This window comes from Mobula hypostoma, chromosome 2 (genome assembly GCF_963921235.1).
Source record: "Mobula hypostoma chromosome 2, sMobHyp1.1, whole genome shotgun sequence".
Taxonomy (NCBI): domain Eukaryota; kingdom Metazoa; phylum Chordata; class Chondrichthyes; order Myliobatiformes; family Myliobatidae; genus Mobula; species Mobula hypostoma.
Genome location: NC_086098.1, coordinates 121499104 through 121521640, shown reverse-complemented (window position 1 = coordinate 121521640; position 22537 = coordinate 121499104). Strand labels below are relative to the sequence as shown.

The 22537-nt window shown below is 41.6% G+C and overlaps 1 protein-coding gene across 2 annotated transcripts in view; it reads right to left on the bottom strand.

The window, feature by feature from the left end:
* The window catches only part of mia3 (MIA SH3 domain ER export factor 3), a 137142-nt gene that overhangs the window by 9255 nt on the left and 105350 nt on the right, over positions 1-22537 (bottom strand). For both annotated transcript variants that reach the window (XM_063040561.1, XM_063040562.1), the window contains exons 20-25: positions 22244-22304; positions 18957-18992; positions 5709-5776; positions 4339-4463; positions 1224-1364; positions 1003-1119 (exon numbers count right to left, since the gene is read on the bottom strand). In XM_063040561.1, the coding sequence (XP_062896631.1) occupies positions 1003-1119; positions 1224-1364; positions 4339-4463; positions 5709-5776; positions 18957-18992; positions 22244-22304 (548 nt within the window). The remainder of the gene's footprint in view (positions 1-1002; positions 1120-1223; positions 1365-4338; positions 4464-5708; positions 5777-18956; positions 18993-22243; positions 22305-22537) is intronic.

Sequence of the window (22537 nt, the reverse complement as noted above, 5' to 3'; positions counted from 1 at the left end):
TGTTATTGTCTGATGTTAGGTAAGACGTCCAAAACTATATGCACTATTCTCAGTGAAAATTCACCTTGTACAATCGTCTTATCAATTTGTTGAAGCTGCCTGCTATTCATGTCAAATCCCTCTGTATTTCACTCACTTTGTCTCTCTCCATTTAGATGGTTGCTTACACTTCCTCATGGCATCATGGTAGTGTAGCAGTTCGCATGATGCTTTTATAGCTTGGGTGTCAAGAGTTCAATCCCAGCATCCTCTAAGAAGTTTGTATGTACTCCCTGTGGAATGCATGGGTTTTCTTTGAGTGCCACAGATTATTCCCACAGTCCAAAGACGTACGGGTTAGTAGGTTAACTGGTCATTGTAAATTGTCCCATGATTAGGCGTGGCTTGAAGGGCCAGAAGGTCTTGTTCCATGCTGTATCTCTAAATAAAGGCCAGTTGCCAGTCTTCTGCCCACTCTTTCAATCTATATCCTATTGCAGAATTATTTTTTATATATCACTGGCAAAAATGGAAATCTTACATACTGGACATTACTGAAAATAGTCAGCCAAGAACTGATGCCTGCGATAGTCCACTAGTTACGCCTTTGAAAATGACCCATGCTTTCCAAACTTTGTTTTCAATCCACTCTCACACACTTTTTTCCAACATCATAGGCTCTTAACTTACGTAGCAGCCTCTTATGTGGCACTTTGTCAAATGCCCTTTGGCAACTAAACACAAGATCCCCTCTATTAAGTCTCCCTCTTACATCCTCAAAGAATTAGAGAAAGTTTTGTCAAACATGTTTAACCTATCATAAATCCGTGTTGACTAATTTAATTTTCTTCAATGATTAGCTATTCTCTTTCATTGATACATTGCCAATAATAGCTGTTAAACTACCAGACCAGTAGTTCCCTGCCTCTGTCCTTTTTTGCACAAGAGTGAGTGGCTAGGGGCAGGGATCCAATGCCGGGAGGAGTGGAGACAATTCAATTGTGCTGTCAACAGTGATAATACCTGGCCGCCGGTCCCACAGAGGAGGTGGTGAACCGTGATCAGAAGAAGGCCCTAACCGATCTGGGCCAGGACCAACCCACTCACGAGAAGGCAGAGCACCCGGAGGAACTCGATGGCCTGTAATTTACAAATTGTTATGTGGTTATTTCATTTTGGCCAATTCACATTCACAGAATGGCAATTATGCAATGACAGCTCGAAGTAGCATCTGAACACACTACCTCCATCCCCCCGGTCTCGGGGGAAACCACGACCTGCATTAGCTGAGGGTGGCCGTACAAGGAGCTCCACCATCATGGGAGGTGAAGGGGGCCCAGTGCTTACAGGAGATGGCCCATAGGAGTCGTCACAAGATACTGGGGCTGGAATACAACAAGCAACATTTTGATTTCAGCATATTAGCATATAGCATTTGTTTCTGCAAGCCACACAGAAATGTCTGAGTGCAAACTGTTTGAAGATTACTCCACAGTCTAATCTTTTATGAATCTATAATTTCCACAGTGTAATTGTTTATGAATCCAAAAGTGCAACTTCTTAGAGGTGGTTAACGCATGGGCAAATTGCCAGTTTAGACTAGACAGTGTATGAGCCAGAACAAATCATATTTTAAATTAAATGAACTTGCTTTTAATTACAATCAAGAAACATTCATCATAAGTTACAGGAATGGAAATTCTTTGCCACAGGGTATTGACAATAAGACATCTAAGCAGAATTAGGCCATTTGGCCCAGCGTCTGCTCCACCATTCCATCATGGCTGATTTATTTTCCCTCTCAACCCTATTTTCCTGCCTTGTCCCTATAACCCTTGACACCCTAAATGATTAAGAACCTATCAACCTCTGCTTTAAATACACCAAATGATAACAATGATTTGGTCACTACAACCGTCTGTGGCAACGAATACCATTGACTTACCATCCTCTCGCTAAAGAAACCCCTCATCTCTACTCAACAAGAACATCCTTCCCTTGAGGCTGTGCCCTCTGGTTCCAGACTCCCACACTATTGGGAACATCCTCTCCGTATCTACTCTATCTAGGTATTTAAATATTCAATAGGTTTCAATGAGATTCCCCCTCATTCTTCTCAATTACAGACCCAGAGCTGTCAAACTCTCCTCATACATTAATACTGTCATTTCTGGGATCATTCTTGTAAACTTCCTCCAGACTCTCCAAAGCCAGTGCTGAAGGAGCCCAAAACCACTCAATATTCAAAATGCAGTCTAATCAATGCCTTATAAAGCCTCAACATTATATCCTTGCCTTTTTATTCTAGTCCTCTTGAAAATAATGCTAGCATTGCATTTGCCTTACTTACCACTGACTCTACCTGCAAATTAACCTTTAGGGAATCCTGCAAAAAGAATCTCAAGCCCCCTTCCACATCTGATTTCTGAATTTGCACCCTTTATGGGAAATAGTCTATGCCTTTATTCCTCCTAATGAGGTGCATGACCATACACTTCCCTACACTGTGTTCCATTTGCCACTTCTTGGCCCATTTTCTTAATCCAAGTCCTTCTGAAGACTCCCTTAACCCTCCCTGCCCCTCCACCTATCTTCGTATCATCCAAATCATTGATATCTAACATGACAAGAAGCGGTCCCAATACTGACCACTGTGGAACACCACTAGTTACCAGCAGCCAACCAGAAAAAGCCCACTTTATTCCCACTCTCTGCCTGCTGCCAGTCAGCCAATCTTTTTATAAATACTAGTATCTTTACTGTGATACCATGGGCTCTTATCTTGTTCGGCAGGCTCATGTGTGGTACTTTGTCAAAAGCCTTCTGAAAATCAAAGTAAGCAACATCCACCGACTCTCTTTTGTTTATTCTGTCTGTTACTTCATCACAGAATTCCAACAGATCTGTCACACATGATTTTCCCTGAAGGAGGCCTTTCCCCTTAAAGGCCTCTCTCCCTTCTTAAAGAGTGGAGTGACATTTGCAATTTTCCAGTCCTCTACAATCATTCCAGAAACTAGTGATTCTTGAAAGAGCACTACTAGAGCCTCTACAATCTCTTTGGCTACCTCCTTCAGAACCCTGGGGTGCAGTCCATGTGGTCCAGGTATCTTATCTACCTTTAGACCTTTCAGCTTCCCAAGTACCTTCTCCTTAGCACAGGCTAAGTATCCCTTATGTGAAGTTCCAGAATTTGAAAACCTCCAAAATCCAATTGTTTTTTTGAGCACTGACTTGACATAACAATTGGAAAATTCCACAAGGCACTGGGAAGATTCCCAGGCGATACACAGGTCTCTGTGCTTCACAGACAGTTCTCATTCGTGTATTGAAAGAGTGGATTCATCAGCATCAGAGTGAACATATGCCACTTAATGGTATGCTGATCATGAAACAAGCAAGTATCTATCATTGTGAACTGAAAATTTAAGGTAACTCTGAATATTCAGCAGGCTGCTTGCAGAAATTTAAGTCACGGCATAAATTTTTTTAAGATTTAAAAAAAATTTAAAGATAGTGTCTGCTGATCATGAAGCATTGACAAGTTTGTAAAGATAGTCACTGATGAAAAACACCAGTACAGGTCTACAATGCTGACTGTTTTTAACCCTTACAAAAAAACCAAAAACGTAAAATACAAATACAGTGTACTGTAAACTTTTAATCAAAACACAGCATCATGAGTTGGAGACGAAAAGACTGCTGTTTGTTGTTGTTCAAAACTGAATCAGGACCTCTCCCGATGCTGCTTTTGTTGCCCTGCACACATTATATGTTCATTATATTAATGGTATGTAATAATTTTTACTGTTAAGTACATGTGTGTGATGATCAAGTATAAGGGCAAAGTCTGCCTAAGGCAGTCAGGCTCAAAGTGATTAAAATGCACCAAACTGCATGAATTTGATTTCCAGAGTCCACCTCAGCAGGTAAAGCAACTGAGCAGGGGCAGTACTTCACCTCAACAGAGGTAGAAATTGCAGCATTAAAGTTGCTGAAGGCCAGATGTTCACAAATGAAGGGAAGGAACTTGCTGAGCGATCTACTTGTTCCCCCCTCCCCCTCTCTCTCCCTCGTCTCTACCCTATTCACTCCTCTCTCTCTTCTACCAGTCTCTACCTCAGTTTCACTTGTTAGAGGCTTATCTGATGAAAATGATTTGGAACCAAGAAACTCTAACAATCACTAAAATTGATTTGTTAGATGCCTGGGTTCCTAACACCCATGAAAACACACTGTTCATGCAATAACAGCTCTTATCCAGAGACTCGAATGCAGAAATCAAGGCAAATAAATGAGGAAATGGTCAAATATGAAGCAATTCATTCTCATAGGTGGATTAACCATATGGTTCCTCACCTCTGCGTACTGGTCCTAGAGGTGGAGGAGCTCCTGGAGGAACCTGCCTGTCAGGCCTGCCTGGCGTTGGCTTAATTATCGAAGGTCTTTGGAGCTGAGAGAGCTTTTGGTTCAATTCGATCAACCTGCAATAACAAAGATCAAGCATGCAATTCTATTCCACCTAAATACTTGATTTTTAAGCAACGTGAACTAGATCTAGTTTATCAGCCAAACTAAATTTAAACAGCCAAAATTTACTAAGTTATGTAAATTTCATTCATCTACATACATCTTACTACACTTTACACAGGTTTGATGCAGTTTCAGCCAACAAAAGTCCATCAATCCTTCACACAATGTAAGAAAAATTGATTTCACGACTGAACACACCTTCAGTCCACATTCTCAATGGAAGGAGCATTCATTCACATTGTATTTCTACTTCATTGTATAGTTTTCTAGTTTTATTTTCAACCCTTAGTTTTAAATAGGTTATTTAAATAATAATAAATTCGCCCCTCGGCCATGCAACTGTATGAGAACACAGGCTACTTATCATTACCATCCTCAGACTAACCCTCTTGAGCTTTGGCATTATTCTAGTAAATCTGTGCTTCATCTCCCCCATATCCGAAATCAGAGTATGGTTCCAGTCTGAAGGAGACTGAACAAATGTTGAACCATTTCTAAATTCCACCTAATGTCACATTTGGCCTTTTTAAATATTCCTGTCCCTGAGCACCAGCTTTTACTGGTTAGCAGAAGCTGACACCCTTTGCTCCTCCATAATTATAAGTCTCACACCAGTAACTAACTACTTTGATCCCAGTTGAATAACCACAACACATTATGACACCAAACTCCATCCCCAGAATAACATCTTGCCCTACTATAGACACTAGAGTGCTAATGTTGAAATCTGCAGCATAAAAAATCAAGCTGCTAGAGGAACTCAATAGGTCAAGCAGCACCCGTGGTGGAAAAACAAATGGTTGACGTTTGGACTGGGACCATACGTCACAATTCCAGATACTGTTTGACTCACTGAGTTCCTTCAGCAGTTTGCTCTTTTTTGCCTTACTGTGACTTCCTGCTCTGAACTACATAACTCAAAGTGCCTACAGTAGAAAGTCTGCTGCAAACCTGTACACAGTATTATTGTTATCTATAATTAATAACATTCACGCTGAGGCTCTGGGTTTATTTGTTTCATTTCATCACTTCCGTTCTCATCTGCTTCCAATGTAATTTATAATTGTATTAATCTGTAGACCATCAAATGTCTGTTGGAAGTTCACTGACATCTCCTGATTAAGTCAGATACAACACCCTCTGCATAGATCCAGATTGAGTCAAAGCACTGGACACAATTCAACACAGAAACTTACTTTTGTCTTAAATTTGCAGACTCTCTCTTCTCTTCGGTAAGTGTTCTCTCAGCTGAACGTGCACTTAACTGTAAGGAAACAGTACATCTTGCTATTTATTTTGTCTAAATAGACATATTAAGAATTACATGCATAGCAAGTATTTTCTCTTGAAACGTTCTTATATCCCCATCACACAAAGTATGCAAGAATGCAATACTGTAACTACAGCATTCTATGTAGAGAGGTAACGTGAACCAATTCCTCAGTCAGTACTCTCATAATGGGAAATGAAGCATGTCTTCATGCTGGCAGTGACTGCCAAACCCAACCTAGGCAGCACCCAGAGGTTCAACAGGAGCTGGAACAGCAGTCCTTTCCCGCAAATTTTTAATAATATTCTGACACTTTCCAATGAAAGATTTAGCTAACAAATGACCTTTGTCTTACAAACTTGAAGAAAATATTATTGTTTTATCTGTCATTACTATGCTCAAAGCTGTGGCCCAGTATCCACCCGAGAAAACTTGACCCATTCCCTCATCATTACTCGATTTCCAACTTATCACAGTTACCTCTAATTCTGAGATCAAATATCTATTACAAGTCCACAGACATTATACAAAATCAATGACCAGGGTCAATAACTAGATTCTATCACATAAAGATGAAATAAAGACAGTGTATCCCAAACCAAAAATTAGCACCAAGGGAAACTTCATCTGTCAGAACAGTCTGCCTGATAAATGAACAATTCCCTTTTCCAGAATAATTGGGTGGAGAGTTTGATTCTGGAGTTTAATGCTGGCACACAGCTTGAATGGTGAGTTTGACGACAATAGTGCAAGTAGTAATCATCACGTGAAAAGCGGCACAACATTTGCAGCAATTATCAAAGCCTCCACAACAGAGGACCTGAGATGAGCAATTAGCCAGTCATTGAGAGGAGGGGTGGGGTGGGGCAGGGGAGGAGGAAACTGGTCCTGGACCCTATGTTCCATAACACTGTGAAACCACCAAAATACTGGAAGGTGCACAATATAGGAGGAATGGGTGATCACCCAAATGGACAGCAGGGACAAACAGGGGTTCCCCTGTATCTGGTTTACCCAGCAGATCCAGGTAGACAGGCGAATAAGGCCACACAGTATACAGATACTCTATTAGTTGACTTGATTTGTTGTATACTTCCAGACGTCACAGTGGTTTATAGATTTATCATCTGCTGTCACTATTTTTATCATCAAGGATAGTTATTTCCAGATATCTCTGCTGGGCCAATAAGTGGGGCTCCTTAGTCCTCCCAAAGACAGCACGCTTTGCTATAATTATTTGGCTTTAGTCTGCAGATTCGAACAGCCTGTTTTTCCTCTCCTCCATACACCTGTTTAACTTGCTAAGATATCAAGATTTCAAATTCCTTGCCTTTAGCTTAAATAGTGATCCCTGCCGGGTATTATTTCCCACTTTCTAGCACTGAGAGACTTCTCAGCTCCTAGCCTGGGTTGTTTTGTGATGGGAAACACTGGTCGGTGTGGGTGAGGTGAGCTGAACAGGCTATCTTCGTGCTGTATGACTCCAGAAGCAGACAGGTCAAATGAAACAAATAGTTTTGCTGGCAAGGGGATTTAAAAAAAACACACACACAAGCTTTTGAGATGGTGAGGAATAAAGACAAGAGCCATACTTATACAATACAAAAAAGGACCTTTCGCCCTCACTCAAAGTTGACTAACATGTCGACCTAAGCTAGTCACATTTGCCCAGGTTTGGCCCATGACTCTCTAAACCTTCCGCATCCTGTAAAACTACTCACTCACAAAGAGAGGTGAAAATAAGAGAATGGTCATCAAGGGAATGGCGGCGTAAGGAAAAGGTCTCTCGACAAAAAAGAAGGTAAACTGCCCCAAAATCGAATTTAGACAAATACTTAATATTGCATAACTATATTAATAAAAGGGGCAAGGATGATGTCTAAGAACAAGATTAAAAAGTCCGCTTCGAAGGCTGATAAACATAAAGAGACGCAGCAAGGCGACGGGCCTAGCTCCCCCATGGCAAGCCAGGACGGAGATAATGAGGGGGAATCGGTGACTCTGTCTTTGATTCTCGGAGAGATTCGCGAGTTCCGACAAGATAACAGCAAACAGCTGGAAGATATTAAAGGAGAAATAGTAAAAACTAACTCGCGGATAGATGAAGCCGAAGCGAGGATTGTTGGAATTGAAGAGAAGCTACAAAACGCCGAGGAAGTGATAGCAGAAATGCTGAAGCTACAAGACCAGCTCCAGTGGAAACTAATAGATCAAGAAGGCCGCTCGAGAAGGGAAAATGTGAGGATCTACGGAGTTCCCCAAGGAACCGAAGGTAAACCCGGATTGATGATTCCCTTCATGGAGAAGCTGCTTAGAGAGAACCTTGATATACCGGCCGCAAAAGACCTACAGATAGAAAGGGCTCACCGCGCGTTGGCACCACAGCCTCCGGCAGGCGCCCAGCCCAGATCGATTCTGATCAGATTTCTCAGTTACAGAACGAAGGAAGAGGTGCTTAAAAGAACATGGCAAAAGAAAGGTTTCATGTGGAACAACTGCAAAATCAGTTTAGACCACAACTATGCACCGGGGATTCTTGCCAGACGGAATGAATATATGGAAACACGGAGAGTCCTGAAGGAAAACAACATCAGATTCCAGACCCTGTATCCAGCTTGGCTGAGAGTCTTTTACGACGAAGGGACAAAAACTTACGCTACGGTGGAGGAGGCAACGTTGGACCTGGCGGACCGGGGACTACCTATTAAAGTTATCACCCAACCGGAGTCGCTACTGGAGAGGATTCGGCAGAAGTCGTGGCAGTTAGTGGGGCGAGGACGCTCCACTCGAAACAGAGTGTCAAACTACAAGGAAAAGCTGCAAATATTCAGATGCGAATGTACAGAGAATACAGATTAATTAAGAGAAATGACTGAAAAGAGTAAATCGGACTTAAAAGTAAAATGAAAACTGGTAACTGAAAATAAACTAGGCGGAATAACTTGAATGATAGCAATATGGTCGAGACATAAATAGGAGAAAATTCTCTATGATTATTCAAACTGCTGAGGGCCCTCTAACACAGGGTGAAGATAGAGGTTATCCCTCTGAACCGAGGCGGGTCGGTGATCAATTTCACATAAAATTTTCAAATGTTATACATTCAGAAATGTCTAGGGTGTGGTTATATGTCTTGGTTTACTGTTGAGAAGGGATTGCTTACTGTTTGGTTAGAAAAGGAGAGTGCTTTTTTTTCTACTAGAGAAAAATGCAAACTGAATTGGTAAAAATAATTTCCTATAATGTTAATGGAGTTTTGAATCCAATTAAAAGAAATAAGATTATGTCTAAATTGAAAAAAGAGAGGGCACAAATAGCTTTCCTCCAGGAAACACATATGAGCCAATCTGAACATGGAAAATTAAAAAGAATGGGCTTTAAGCATGTATTTTATTCATCATATAAATTGAGTCACAAAAGAGGGGTAGCTACTTTAATATCAAGTACTCTTAATTATGAACATATTTCAGAGACTAGAGACAAAGAAGGACGGTTTGTAAAAATCACAGGAAGAATAGAAGGTACAGAAATAACATTGCTGTATGTTTATGCTCCTCCAGGTAGTGAATGGTCATTTTATAGACACATTTTTGACCTAATGGTCAGTTCTCGAGGGGTAGTAATTTGTGGAGGGGATTTTAATATTAGATTAAATCCTATATTAGATTCTTCAAGAATAGTTACTCAGAATAAACCTCTGACTCAGAAAGTGAATTCATTGATGGAGGAGTTGGGAATTATAGATGTCTGGAGGGAATTACACCCTACTAGTAAAGATTATACATATTACTCTTTCCCTCATTCAGCCTATTCAAGGATAGACTATTTCTTTATCTTTAATACAGATAGACTCAGGATAAAAAACTGTAATATTGCAACAATTGATCTGTCGGATCATAGCCCAGTCTCTATGTCTCTAATCCTGGAAAGGAAAATGAGGAAAACACTATGGAGGCTAAACTCACATATACTCAATAACCCGAAAGTAATGGAGAGATTAAGGGGAGAAATCAAAGAATATCTAGACCTTAATGACACAGGAGAAACATCATCAGTGATTTTATGGGATACATTGAAAGCTGTACTGAGTGGGAAAATTATTTCCATTACTACTGTGACGAGAATACACATAAAATTAAGATGTTTGCTGGCCTAGGTTAGCATCAGTGACATCAGCAAGTGGTCTGCCACCTGCCCTCAGGGGAAGGAGAGATAAGGAACAATGGAGCAGCGTCTGGAGATGTGTAATGAAGGGACGCGGGAGAGAGAGCTGTCTGGAGCGGCTCCCCCTTTGAACCCTGAACTGTTTGAAGTGGTGGACAGGCGATGCCCCAGCAGGGGGATAAAAAGGGACAGGTTCGCTAAGGCACACACATACGCCACCCGAGGTAACGAGACCCTGGAAGCGGTACGCTTCTCACGAGTCAGTGGGAAGTACCAGACAACGGCCAGGGTGGAAAGGTACGATCAGCGGGAACCTGGTGTGTGTCCGCCCTTGCCTGGGTGCCGGGTTCACTGCAGAGGATCGACCGCATCTGGAGGAGGGGTCACAGTCGGTGACCTCAGGTGACATCACCAAGGACCCGCCCAAAAGTTGCTTGTGAGCCATATCGTGGGTCTGTGAGTGAAGCCGTGTCTGAATGATCAGTTGTTCCTGTTCTCTCTCTCTCTCTCCCCCCACGTTGTCCATCGCCATGGCAACGATTACTGCGAACTGAACTACTAAACTGGACTGAACTTTGAGTCACTTTGAAATTTGGTCATTTACCCCTAGACAACAATAGAGCTTGATTGATGCTGTTATCTTAATTCTGTGCACATGTGTGTTTATCATCGCTGAACTGTTGCATTTATTATCCTTTTGATTACTGTGTTGCTTGTTTCTTTAATAAAACTTTCTTAGTTCTAGTACTCCAGACTCCAACTGAGTGATCCATTTCTGCTGGTTTGGCAACCCAGTTACGGGGTACGTAACATAAGTGGGGGCTCGTCCGGGATTTTGAACGCTAAATTTGGGACGGAGTAAATTGATTGGGTTAAAATTCCCGAAAGAAAGAAAAGACAAACAGCAGAAATGGAGGCTGAGGAATTTATAAAGGCGCCGACCTTGGAGGCATTAGAGGATGCCAGGAAATCGGAATTGATAGCTGTGGCCAAACGGTTGAATCTTGCTAAGGTGAAGTCGACAATGAGGAGAGAGGAGATACACAGAGCTATTGTAGAGCACTATGTATCTAAAGATGTGTTTCCCCAAGGTGAGCTGGGGGTGGTGTCTATTGAAAAACCTGCTGGAGATGCGGTACAGGTACAGCTTGAAAAACTGAGACTCGAGCATGAGTTCCGGGTACGGCAGTTAGAACACGAAGAGAAAGAGAGGGACAGACAGATGGAGAGAGAAGAGAAAGAGAGGGACAGACAGTTGGAGAGAGAAGAGAAAGAGAGGGACAGACAGTTGGAGAGAGAGGAGAAACAGAGGGAAAGGGAATTTGAGCTGGAGAAGTTAAAGATAAGGGCCGAGCAGGGGCTTGTGCCGAACCAAGGTGGAGGGTTCCGGGCGACCCAGGAGGTTAGGCTGGTTCCCCCATTTGACGATACCGACGTGGATCGGTACTTTCTCCACTTCGAAAAAGTGGCTATAAGTCAGGACTGGCCGAGGGATAAGTGGGTTGTCTTACTTCAGAGTGTACTGAAAGGGAAAGCCCAAGAAGCTTACTCAGCTTTGTCTGCGGAAGATGCCCAGAGGTATGAGGTGGTGAAAGAGGCCATCCTCAGGATTTATGAGTTGGTCCCGGAGGCATACCGGCAGAGGTTCCGGAATGCGAGGAAGCAGTGGGACTGCATGTATTTGGAGTTTGCCCGTGAGATGCAAACATATTGTGAGCGTTGGTGTGCCTCGAAGGGGGTAGAGGGGGATTATGACAGACTGCTACAACTGATCCTGATTGAGCAGTTTAAAGGTTGTGTCCCTGAGGGTATGAGACCCTACCTCGATGAGGAAGAGGCAGCCACGTTAGCCGCAACTGCTAAGTTAGCGGATGAGTATGCGTTGACGCATAAAATGAAGTTTGCCCCGAGTAAAGGCTACCAGAAGGGTAGTCAGGACGGCGGGGAGAGTCCGCCGGAAAAGTCAGAAAGTAAGCTGGGGACTAGTGAAAAGGATAAGGTAGACCGGGAGCAGTCTGGTAGGAAGTCTCCCGGGGTCGTCTGTTATAATTGTGGGAAAGTCGGACACTTTGCGTCCAGGTGCTTTGCCCCAAAGAAGGAGACAGGAAAAGGAAAAACGGCAATGTTGACTGGCTGTATCGAGCTGTTAAGCGAACCGCTAGGGAAGGACAGGTCTGAAAAAGTCCAGGAAGGGCGCGAGAGGTTTATCTCGGCCGGATTGGTGTCAGTGAAGGAGGGGTTAAAACCAGTTCCAGTGCGGATCTGGAGAGACACGGGAGCGTGTCAGTCACTAATACTGAAGAGTGTATTAGAGTTTAGCTCAGAGACCCAGACTGGGGAGGTCAAGGTCAAAGGTGTTGGGGAAGGGACAGAGTCAGTCCCTTTGCACCAGATACACTTACAAAGCAACCTGGTCTCTGGACTAGTCACGATCGGGGTGAGGTCCGAATTACCGATGAAAGACGTGGAAGTCTTGCTCGGTAATGACATCACCGGAGGAATCGTGTTCCCAGTCGTGAGATTGACAGGTCAGCCTGCCAGCATTGAGGCCCTGCCCATGGACTCACAGGTTCATCACGGGCCCGCGATAGTGAATTTAGCTGAAACATTTCTGCCAACCTTGTATGAGACGGGGTGTAGTGAGACAAGAGGTAGTGAGGGAGCTGGGACGGACGTAGCAGGAGCCAGGAAAGAATTTGTGCAGACGCAGGAGCGAGACGAGGGGCTGATGGTTGTGGCAGAGACAGCTCTCTCTGACACAGCTTTAACAAGGGAACTAGTAGACTATTGTGTAGAGGAGGAAGTGCTAAGGAAAAAAGGGAAATCAAGTACAGTACCCGCAGATGAGGAATGGGGGGTGATGCAAAAGAGTTATGGGGATGAGGTTTTTAAACATGGCCCACGAGGTACCCCCCCCCGGTGGACATTTTGCGGTGCTGGAGGAAACAGTTGGTGGAATCATGAAAGAGATTTACCGGCTGCCCAGGGGGAAGAATGTTATTGATCATGACCGACGCGAACTGAGACGGTCAACGGCTTTTGATATGCTAACAAACCTAGTCGGTGTTAGCGTGGAAATCAATGAAGCTAGGGGCCCCCTGATAAGAGGAAAAAACCATTTTGAAAAGATTAGGATGGGATCGGTCAGATGGGAGAAGGCTATTGTTTTGGCCAGGTCTACTGATAAGGTCTCTCCCTTAATCCCCGAACAAAGCGAATCTTTAGAAGAAGTAATTAAACGACTCGCACCCGTGTGTTTGATTGTCCCGAGGAAATGCAAAGAACTGGGACGTTGGGTGATGTCTGTTACAATAGGGCAGCCTGGTAAAGAACACTCATATATAATGAGTAATTCAGTGACTAAAGGGCTGATGAACACAGAGGTGTGTATTGGCAATTTAATACGGCTGTCTGAAGCCAGCTTGATAGTGAACCTTGAAAAAAATGAATTCGGCCACACGAGGGTCACTTACCTGGGAATTGTGGTGACACAGGGGCAGCTGGCAGCAATGCAAGCTACAGTGCAGGCTATCGCTGACCTCCCAACCCCGACAGACAAGAGGGCCCTCAGAAGGCTCTTGGAGATGGTGGGGTACTATAGGAAGTTTTGCAATAACTCTGCGGTCAATACCCGTCCCCCCCCTACTAAGCCCTTGCGAGAGAAAACTGAGTCGGAATGGGACGACCCTTGTCATTGTGGTCCGGGACAAAACCAAATGAGAGGTTACATTGGTCGCAATTCATCAGTGTTTTTGGCCACTATGAAGTTTGCTGAGTTGGAGCCTGGTCTAAGGGATTATTAATAACACATATAAAAGGAACAGAAAATGTGATGACTGTCTGTCAAGATGTTGACAGCTTCAAACTCGCTGTGTTAGCCAAATAACTGATAAAGATGTATATTTGTGTGTGTATCAAATAATGTATTCATGTTTGTAATTTTTACCTCCCGGTAAAAATCCTTAAAGGGGGGGAAGTGTGACGAGAATACACATAAAATTAAGATGTTTGCTGGCCTAGGTTAGCATCAGTGACATCAGCAAGTGGTCTGCCACCTGCCCTCAGGGGAAGGAGAGATAAGGAACAATGGAGCAGCGTCTGGAGATGTGTAATGAAGGGACGCGGGAGAGAGAGCTGTCTGGAGCGGCTCCCCCTTTGAACCCTGAACTGTTTGAAGTGGTGGACAGGCGATGCCCCAGCAGGGGGATAAAAAGGGACAGGTTCGCTAAGGCACACACATACGCCACCCGAGGTAACGAGACCCTGGAAGCGGTACGCTTCTCACGAGTCAGTGGGAAGTACCAGACAACGGCCAGGGTGGAAAGGTACGATCAGCGGGAACCTGGTGTGTGTCCGCCCTTGCCTGGGTGCCGGGTTCACTGCAGAGGATCGACCGCATCTGGAGGAGGGGTCACAGTCGGTGACCTCAGGTGACATCACCAAGGACCCGCCCAAAAGTTGCTTGTGAGCCATATCGTGGGTCTGTGAGTGAAGCCGTGTCTGAATGATCAGTTGTTCCTGTTCTCTCTCTCTCTCTCCCCCCACGTTGTCCATCGCCATGGCAACGATTACTGCGAACTGAACTACTAAACTGGACTGAACTTTGAGTCACTTTGAAATTTGGTCATTTACCCCTAGACAACAATAGAGCTTGATTGATGCTGTTATCTTAATTCTGTGCACATGTGTGTTTATCATCGCTGAACTGTTGCATTTATTATCCTTTCGATTACTGTGTTGCTTGTTTCTTTAATAAAACTTTCTTAGTTCTAGTACTCCAGACTCCAACTGAGTGATGCATTTCTGCTGGTTTGGCAACCCAGTTACGGGGTACGTAACACTACTCACATGAAAAAAATCAATGCACAAAAATTAGCAGACCTTCAAGGAAAATTAAAACAACTTCAAGTTGGGGATAGCAACAAAAGTAATTCAAATCGAAAACAGGAAATTAGGAAATTGCAAAGTGAAATTGATGATATTTATACGTTGGAAACTCAAAGAAATTTTCTTTACCTGAGACAAAAGAATTATGAAGTAGGAGGTAAATCAGCTAGATTATTAGCATATAAATTACAAAAACAACAAGCAGACAATACAATTCATAAAATAAAGAATCCAAAGACAAAGCTTGTGGAGAGTACAATAGGGAAAATTCAAGAGAGTTTTGAAACATATTATCGAGAGCTGTACTTCCAACCCCGGGCCCCCAATGAGCTCTATATAGACAGTGTATTGAATTCTTTAGATCTACCTAAACTTACAGATTTACAAAATGAAAGTTTATTAGAACCAGTAACTGTCAAAGAACTGAACGTGGCCATCTCTAGGTTAAAGGCTGGAAAGTCCCCGGGTTCTGATGGGTTTACCTCAGAGTGGTACAAGTCCCTGAAGACACAGTTAGCCCCATTACTACTTAACACCTTTAATTGGATCTTGCAGAGAGGAGAAACTCCACCTTCCTGGAGAGAAGCGATTATTTCAGTTATTCCTAAAGAGGGTAAAGATATACTAGAATGTGGCAATTATCGGCCAATTAGTGTTCTTAATTTAGATTACAAACTATTTACATCTATATTAGCGCGCAGATTGGAAAAGCTTTTACCTGGCCTAATCCATTTAGACCAGACTGGATTTATTCAACAAAGACAAACACAGGACAACATAAGGAGAACTCTGCACATATTAGAACAGGTTAATAAGAACGAGACAGAGACAATGGTAGTAGGATTGGACGCTGAGAAAGCTTTTGATTCGGTCAGTTGGGCATTCCTATACAGAGTGTTAGGAAGATTCGGCTTTCAAGAAAGGTTTATTAAAGTAATTCAGACTCTATATGACAGCCCTACAGCCCGAATTAAGATAAATGGGGACCTCTCTGACTCCTTCATTTTAGAGAGAGGCACTAGACAGGGATGCCCAATTTCTCCTCTCCTTTTTGCGCTATATATTGAACCACTTGCCCAACTTATAAGACAGAGCGAAATCGTAAAAGGTATCAAGGTGGCAGGGATTGAACAGAAAGTGGCGTTATTCACAGATGATGTTTTGGTCTATCTGAGTGAACCAGAAAAATCATTTATAGGATTGTTTACACTGTTGGATGACTTTGGGAAAATATCAGGTTATAAAATAAATGTAAAGAAAACGCAGGTTATGTCCCTAAATTATACACCATCCAAAAAATTGCAGGATACATACCATCTTAAGTGGGAAGCTAAATCATTAAAATATTTAGGGATAACCCTGCCGAAGGATCTTTCAACACTGTCACAGGTAAATTATGGGCCATTAATCTCAGAGATAAAAGCAGATATGCATAGATGGAATCTTATCCCCTTTTTAAGTTTAAATTCAAGGATAAATACTATAAAAATGAATATTCTTCCTCGGTTATTATATCTTTTCCGTACTTTACCAGTGGAGGTGGATGATAATCAAGTCAGGGAATGGGACAAATGGATTTCCCGCTTCATTTGGCAAGGAAGGAAACCTAGAATTCGATATAACACCTTACAGTTAGGGAAGGAAGGAGGAGGTATGGTTCTTCCTTGCCTGAGAAATTATTTTTATGCCTCACAGATAACCCCTCTGTTATATTGGTATAATAGGGAATATAAGGCTAGATGGAAGGAAATAGAATTTGGATTAGTTGACAGTTTTCCTCTTCAGGCCTCAATAGCTGACAAAGGATTGATGGCCCAGTTGGAAAAATTTAATAATGCTTGGATAAATCTTACATTAAAAGTATGGCAGAAGGTGGTTAATTCATGTGGAATTAATAACATGTTAAAACTCTTTAGATGGTGTGCATATGATACCGAATTCCTTCCCAACAGAGGAGATAAAAGATTTGAGCTATGGATAAAGAACCGTCTTACAACCTACCTCTCATTTATAGATAAAAGAGTATTACAAAGTTTCCAAATCCTGCAGGACAAACATGGCCTAGAACATAATGACTTTTTTTAGGTACCTTCAAATACGAAACTATGTTAACCAGAGTTGTAGATATACAGACCTATCAACAGTAGAATTAGAATTTTTCAAGATTCTGAATTCGGCTTGCAGTTCAATACCTAGTAAATCAGTTTCTCGCCTATATAATGCACTCTCCCATGCTAAAAATGTAAATACACTGTATATTAAAGAAAAGTGGGAGAAAGAAGCGGGGTTGGTACTTTCAGAGGAGGCTTGGGGGAAAATCTGCAGCTTTCAATGGTCCTCGACTAATTCTTTGACTTGGAGAGAACATTGTTGGAAAAACATTATAAGATACTTCAAGACCCTATATCAGAAAAATATAAAGATACAAATGTGATGTGTTGGAGAAGGTGCGGCTCCAAGGAGGCAAATCATTTTCATATTTTCTGGGATTGTCCTAAATTAAGTCTATTTTGGGAAGGTATTCATAGAACATTAGTTAAGGTACTTAGGTCCCAGATACCTCTGAACTTTGAGACGCTCTATTTGGGGCATGTATTGTTTCTTGAACAGAAGGAAGATATAAAGTTGCTGCAGGCCCTCTTAGCGGCAAGTAAGAAATCAATCACTAGAAAATGGCTGAATCCAATACCACCTACATTAGAAGATTGGTACGAAATTATCTTGGAAATATTTAAAATGGAAAAGTTGACTTACTCCCTGAGAACTCAAAAAGAAACATTTTATCAAATCTGGAATAAATGGATTGAATATATAACCCCAATGCGAGCAGACTTTAGATGACTCTCCTAATGATTTATATTGCTCTTCTCATCAACACAGTAATATTGCTAACGTAAGCACCCCTAGTCTAAATGTTTGTTTTTTTTTGGAAAATAGAGAATTAACACAAGTAAAGGGAAAGATTTGGGAAAGGGATAAAAAAAAAAGAAAAAATTAAGTAAATAAGTACATAGGGATTGGATAATTATGTCTGTGGGCAGGAACAAGCACGAACAAATTGGGATATAAACACCTACAATGGTTGGTATATAGGCTTGAATGCAACATTTTGGACCAGTGGAAATGGTCCAGAAGGGTTGTATGGAAACTATTATTACTATTTTTCTTAACAACTAATTTCATTACTTAGCCTAATAGGTTAGATTTACCACAGTACATAATTATCTATTTAAATGTTTATTTTCCTTTTATATCATCTCAATGTGTACTTAAGAATGTATAAATAATTGTAGTTTTATACATATAAAAAAATGGAAAAGGTTATATGTGTGAAAAAAGTACATGATAATTGTGAATTCCTTATCCAAATAAAAATAAAATTAAAAAAAAGAAAATAAGAGAACAACAAAATCACAAAAATAAATATCAGTCATGTTTGAGAGGCATCTGAGTGAGTGATAAAATTGGGACATAGGAAGTGAAGTGTCATGAACAAACAGAGAATACAGAACAAAGATATGCAGAAATTTGAAATAAATAGGGAACTGAAGCCAGACTGAGAACAAGAATGAAACCAGAGGTTGCCATTAAAACAAAGCACCTAATTCATTAATGTCCACTGGGGAAGTGATTTGCCTTTTTGTTATATCCTTTCTTGACTATAGGTGAGTCTACCCTCACCAAAGTGCTCAACTCTCCAGAGCCTTCTCAGTTCAGGCCAGCTAGAATTGGTCATTAAGTCCCAGCATTTTGTAAATGAGCCTTTTACCAGAACAAAGATTATAAACAAATAGTGGGGATGGGAGGAAAGCAGGAGAGTGGGATTATTCTTGTTTAACTTGTTCTAGTTATGGTCAGTATGCTTCCTTTGCATTATAAACTTCAAAAAGGAAATAAACGTGAGATAATTTTTCAGGCAAAGATTGGTGGATTTCAGTGAAATTCCGTAATTAAGGTCACTTCCTGGTAATCCACTTCAGAGTGCCTTTTAACATTGAAAAACCTCTCCATGCCAGGCTGACATTGCAGGATAATCATCCTTTCCTGGGCACAGTAACCAAAAGGTAAAGAACCAATGCCAAAACAATGGACACCAGGACAACGTATCAAACATCAAACTCACCCAGTTTTCATGAGCCTTCTTCTCATGAGCAGCAATCTGAAAAACAAAACCTTAATTTGAAGAATGCAACAAGGGCAAAAACAAAAACAGAAATCATCACTTGCATCCATTTGGAGTTCAGTATAGAAAGAGGGAAAATATTTAACTGATACATTTCTATTAGTGCACCACACTAAATCAGTAAGCCACCTCCACCACCGGGTATTCAGAGCTTAGGGTGGGTGGCTGTATAGAGGGAGGCTGCAAAAGAACCATCCAGCCTGTCAATATCCACTTCCTGAAGATCCCTGAACAAATCCAAGTTCAGTAACTCCAGCTCTAATAAAGGAATAAAAATTAATTAAAGAAAAAAAAAGAGCCTCAATCCTAGTCAATAGTTTTTTCCTCTGTCTTTCATAAACCTATGAAGGTTCTTCTTAATGGTGTCCCACAGGTCAATATTCTTTTTAATTATTGTGTACAGCTTCTAACTTGCTCATTACCTATACAGCTCACTGGTTCAGAGTAACTGAACATAGAATGTAACAGCACAGTAAAGGCCTTCAGCCCAAAGTGTGCCAATGTTTAAACCTAATTCATCAATCTAACCCTTCCCTCCTATAAAGTCCTCCAGTTTTCTATCATCCATTTGCCTATCCAAGAGTCTCTTAAATGCCCCTAATGTATTTGCTCTAACCACCCCGGCAGAGCGTTCCACGCACCCACCACTCCCTGTGTAAAGGACTGAACTCTGACATCACTTCCCCTCCCTATACTTTCCTCTAATCATCTTAAAATTATGCTCCCCTGAATTAGCTGTTTCTGCCATGGAAAAGGTCTCTGGCTATCCACTTGATCCACACCTCTTGTACACCACTAACAGGCCATCTCATTGTCCTTTGCTCTAAATAAAGCCAAGTTTGCTCAGCCTATTTTCAGAAGCCATGCCTTCTAGTACAGGCAGCTTCTTGGTAAATCTCCTCTGCACCCTCACTAAAGCCTCCATATTCTTCCTTTAACGAGGAAATCAGAAGTGATAGAGCTGCAGCATTATCTCACAGCTTTTGAACTCAATCCCATGACTAGTGAAAACCAACGCACTATATGCCTTCTTAACCACTGATCTATGGATGTGGATCCCAAGGTCTCTCTATCCCCTCACAGAGCCGAGAACCCTGCCATTAATCTTCTGCTCTGCCTTAAGTTCAACCTTCCAAAATATATTTCACACACCTCCAGACTGAACTCCATCTGCCACATCTCAGCTGAGCTCTGCATCTTATTAGCGTCCCACTGTGTAATCTACAACCTTCGACACTGTCCACAACACCATCAACCTTTTGTATCATTTGCAAACTTACTAATTCACCCTTCCACTTCCTTATCCAAGTTACTTAGACAAATCACAAAGATCAGAGGTTCCACAACAGATCGCTGCTGAACACCACTAGTAACTGACCTCCAGACAGAATACACTCCATCTACTACCACCCTCTGCCTCTGTGGGCAAGCCAATTCCAAATACACACAGCCAAGTTTCCCTGGATCCCGTGCCTCCTGACTTTCTGAATAAGCCTACCATGGGAACCTTGTCAAATGCCTTACTAAAATCCATATACACCACTCCACTTTTATCAGTTTGCTTTGTCTCTAACTTGAAAAGTTTGATCAGGCTCCTCACAAGGCCATGCTGACTATCCTTAAGTCAGTCCACGCTTCTCCAATTTATCTAAATCCTGTCTCTGAGAATCCTCTCCAATATTTTGCCCACTACTGATGTAAGACTCACTCATCTATAATGCCCAGGATCATCCATGCTGCCTTTCTTGAAGAAAGGAATAACATTTGCCACTCTCCAGTTTTCTAGTCCTACTCACTGTGAGGATGCAAAGAATAGCCATTACCCCTTATGTCTTACTCATTTAAGTAATTGTCAGATGTGGTTGGGTACATTCGGTTTCACCGTTATATGGAAAAACAGTTTAACTGTCAAAACGACTTACAAAAAAAATCACGACTTCAAATAAAAAACGAAATCTAATTTGGCTAATCACTGCCAATAAACTATCAATTGCAAAATTTTAAAAAAATTACCTACAGTTTAACCGATAGCACTTCTACAGGATCCTCAATAAAAGCCACAAATAATTTTCAGGATGTGCATGCCACTAGCAAAATAAAAATTTATTTTCTATTCTTTGACTGTCCTTGAGGTGGTAATGTTGAACACCTTCTTGAATCTAGGGTTCTGGCAGAAATGCTCCCACAGTACTGACACTAGTTTCAGGGTTCAGATCTACCCAAAAATAAATGCACAACAACATATTTTTAAGTCAGGATAGTAAATAACTTGGAGCAGAACCAGTAGGTGGCGTTTTAATGCACTGAGTTGCTGGTAGAAAGGAACGCAAATATCAGAGATGCCAGATGTCCTCGACTGGTACCCGCAGTGCATTTTGTAGACTGGGTACACTGAAGGGAGTGAATATTTTAGAATGGTGCATCCAATGTCATTTTTCTTGACTGGTGTTGCGCTTCTCAAACACTGTTTGATGCACCAGAGAGGGGTGATGTTTTCTGTGCAGCTCCCAAAAGAATCACCAAGTATTCTCACTTGCAACTGCTACAGCTGACATCTACAACCACAAACACTGCGGTGTCAAGAGAACATGCACTAGTTCTCATCGAGGGGTTAGTGGTCCTGAAGGGCAACAACATCCGACAGGGTCACTTAATCTTCTTGTTTGTTGTATATTCATGGAGACATCCTTCAACACTGCAACTAAAAGGGTATATTGTGGATGCCTGGCTTCTGGAACAGACGCTGGTATTAAATATTCAAAGGGGTTCTTATTGTTGGAATATGCTGTCATTGTAAATATATAATTCTGCAAATTTTACCAACTATATTCCAAATGTTAAAGTAGGTGATTGCAGCAATTAAAGCTGTAGTTAATTGTTTATTGTTATCTTTGCGTCAAAGGAGTATAAAACATTGTGTCAGGAGAGTGAGATTGGATTCTCCTGGAGGCTGCTGTGTGAATAAAGACTTTTACATTTCCCTGTTACAGCTGGCTCAGTTTTAGCCAGTCTCAACAGTGACCCTAAGGATGTTGATGCAGTGTTATCAGCAATGTTAACAGGGAGTACCAGAGATCGGGAGCTGTTCTGGGAAGAAACCACAATTGCCTGGCACTTTTGTTGTGAATGCTACAATATTCATCCAGTAGCACCAACTACTGCAAAACACTTTAAAACGCCCCAAACACATCACTGAGCGTGCATAACCAGGCATCCTGTCCACCTACCTGATTCTTGAATGATCTCTCAGTTTTCTGCAGCTCTTCTTCCACCTCCTGAATTCTTTGTCTAGTAAGTTTAAAAGAGAATTAGTAAAGTCAGTACACAGGAAAACAAACAAAACAAGCAAAAAGCTTTACAACAAAGATAATTCAAGGAAGATTCTTTTGGATCATATTTTATATAACCATGTTGCAAATAAAGACGAGTGGTTCCCCCATAAAATAACTTTAATTTTGAAACTGAGTGAAAGTTGAGTTTGATTTAAAAATATTTTTGCAGATTGGACTGCATGTGTGAAC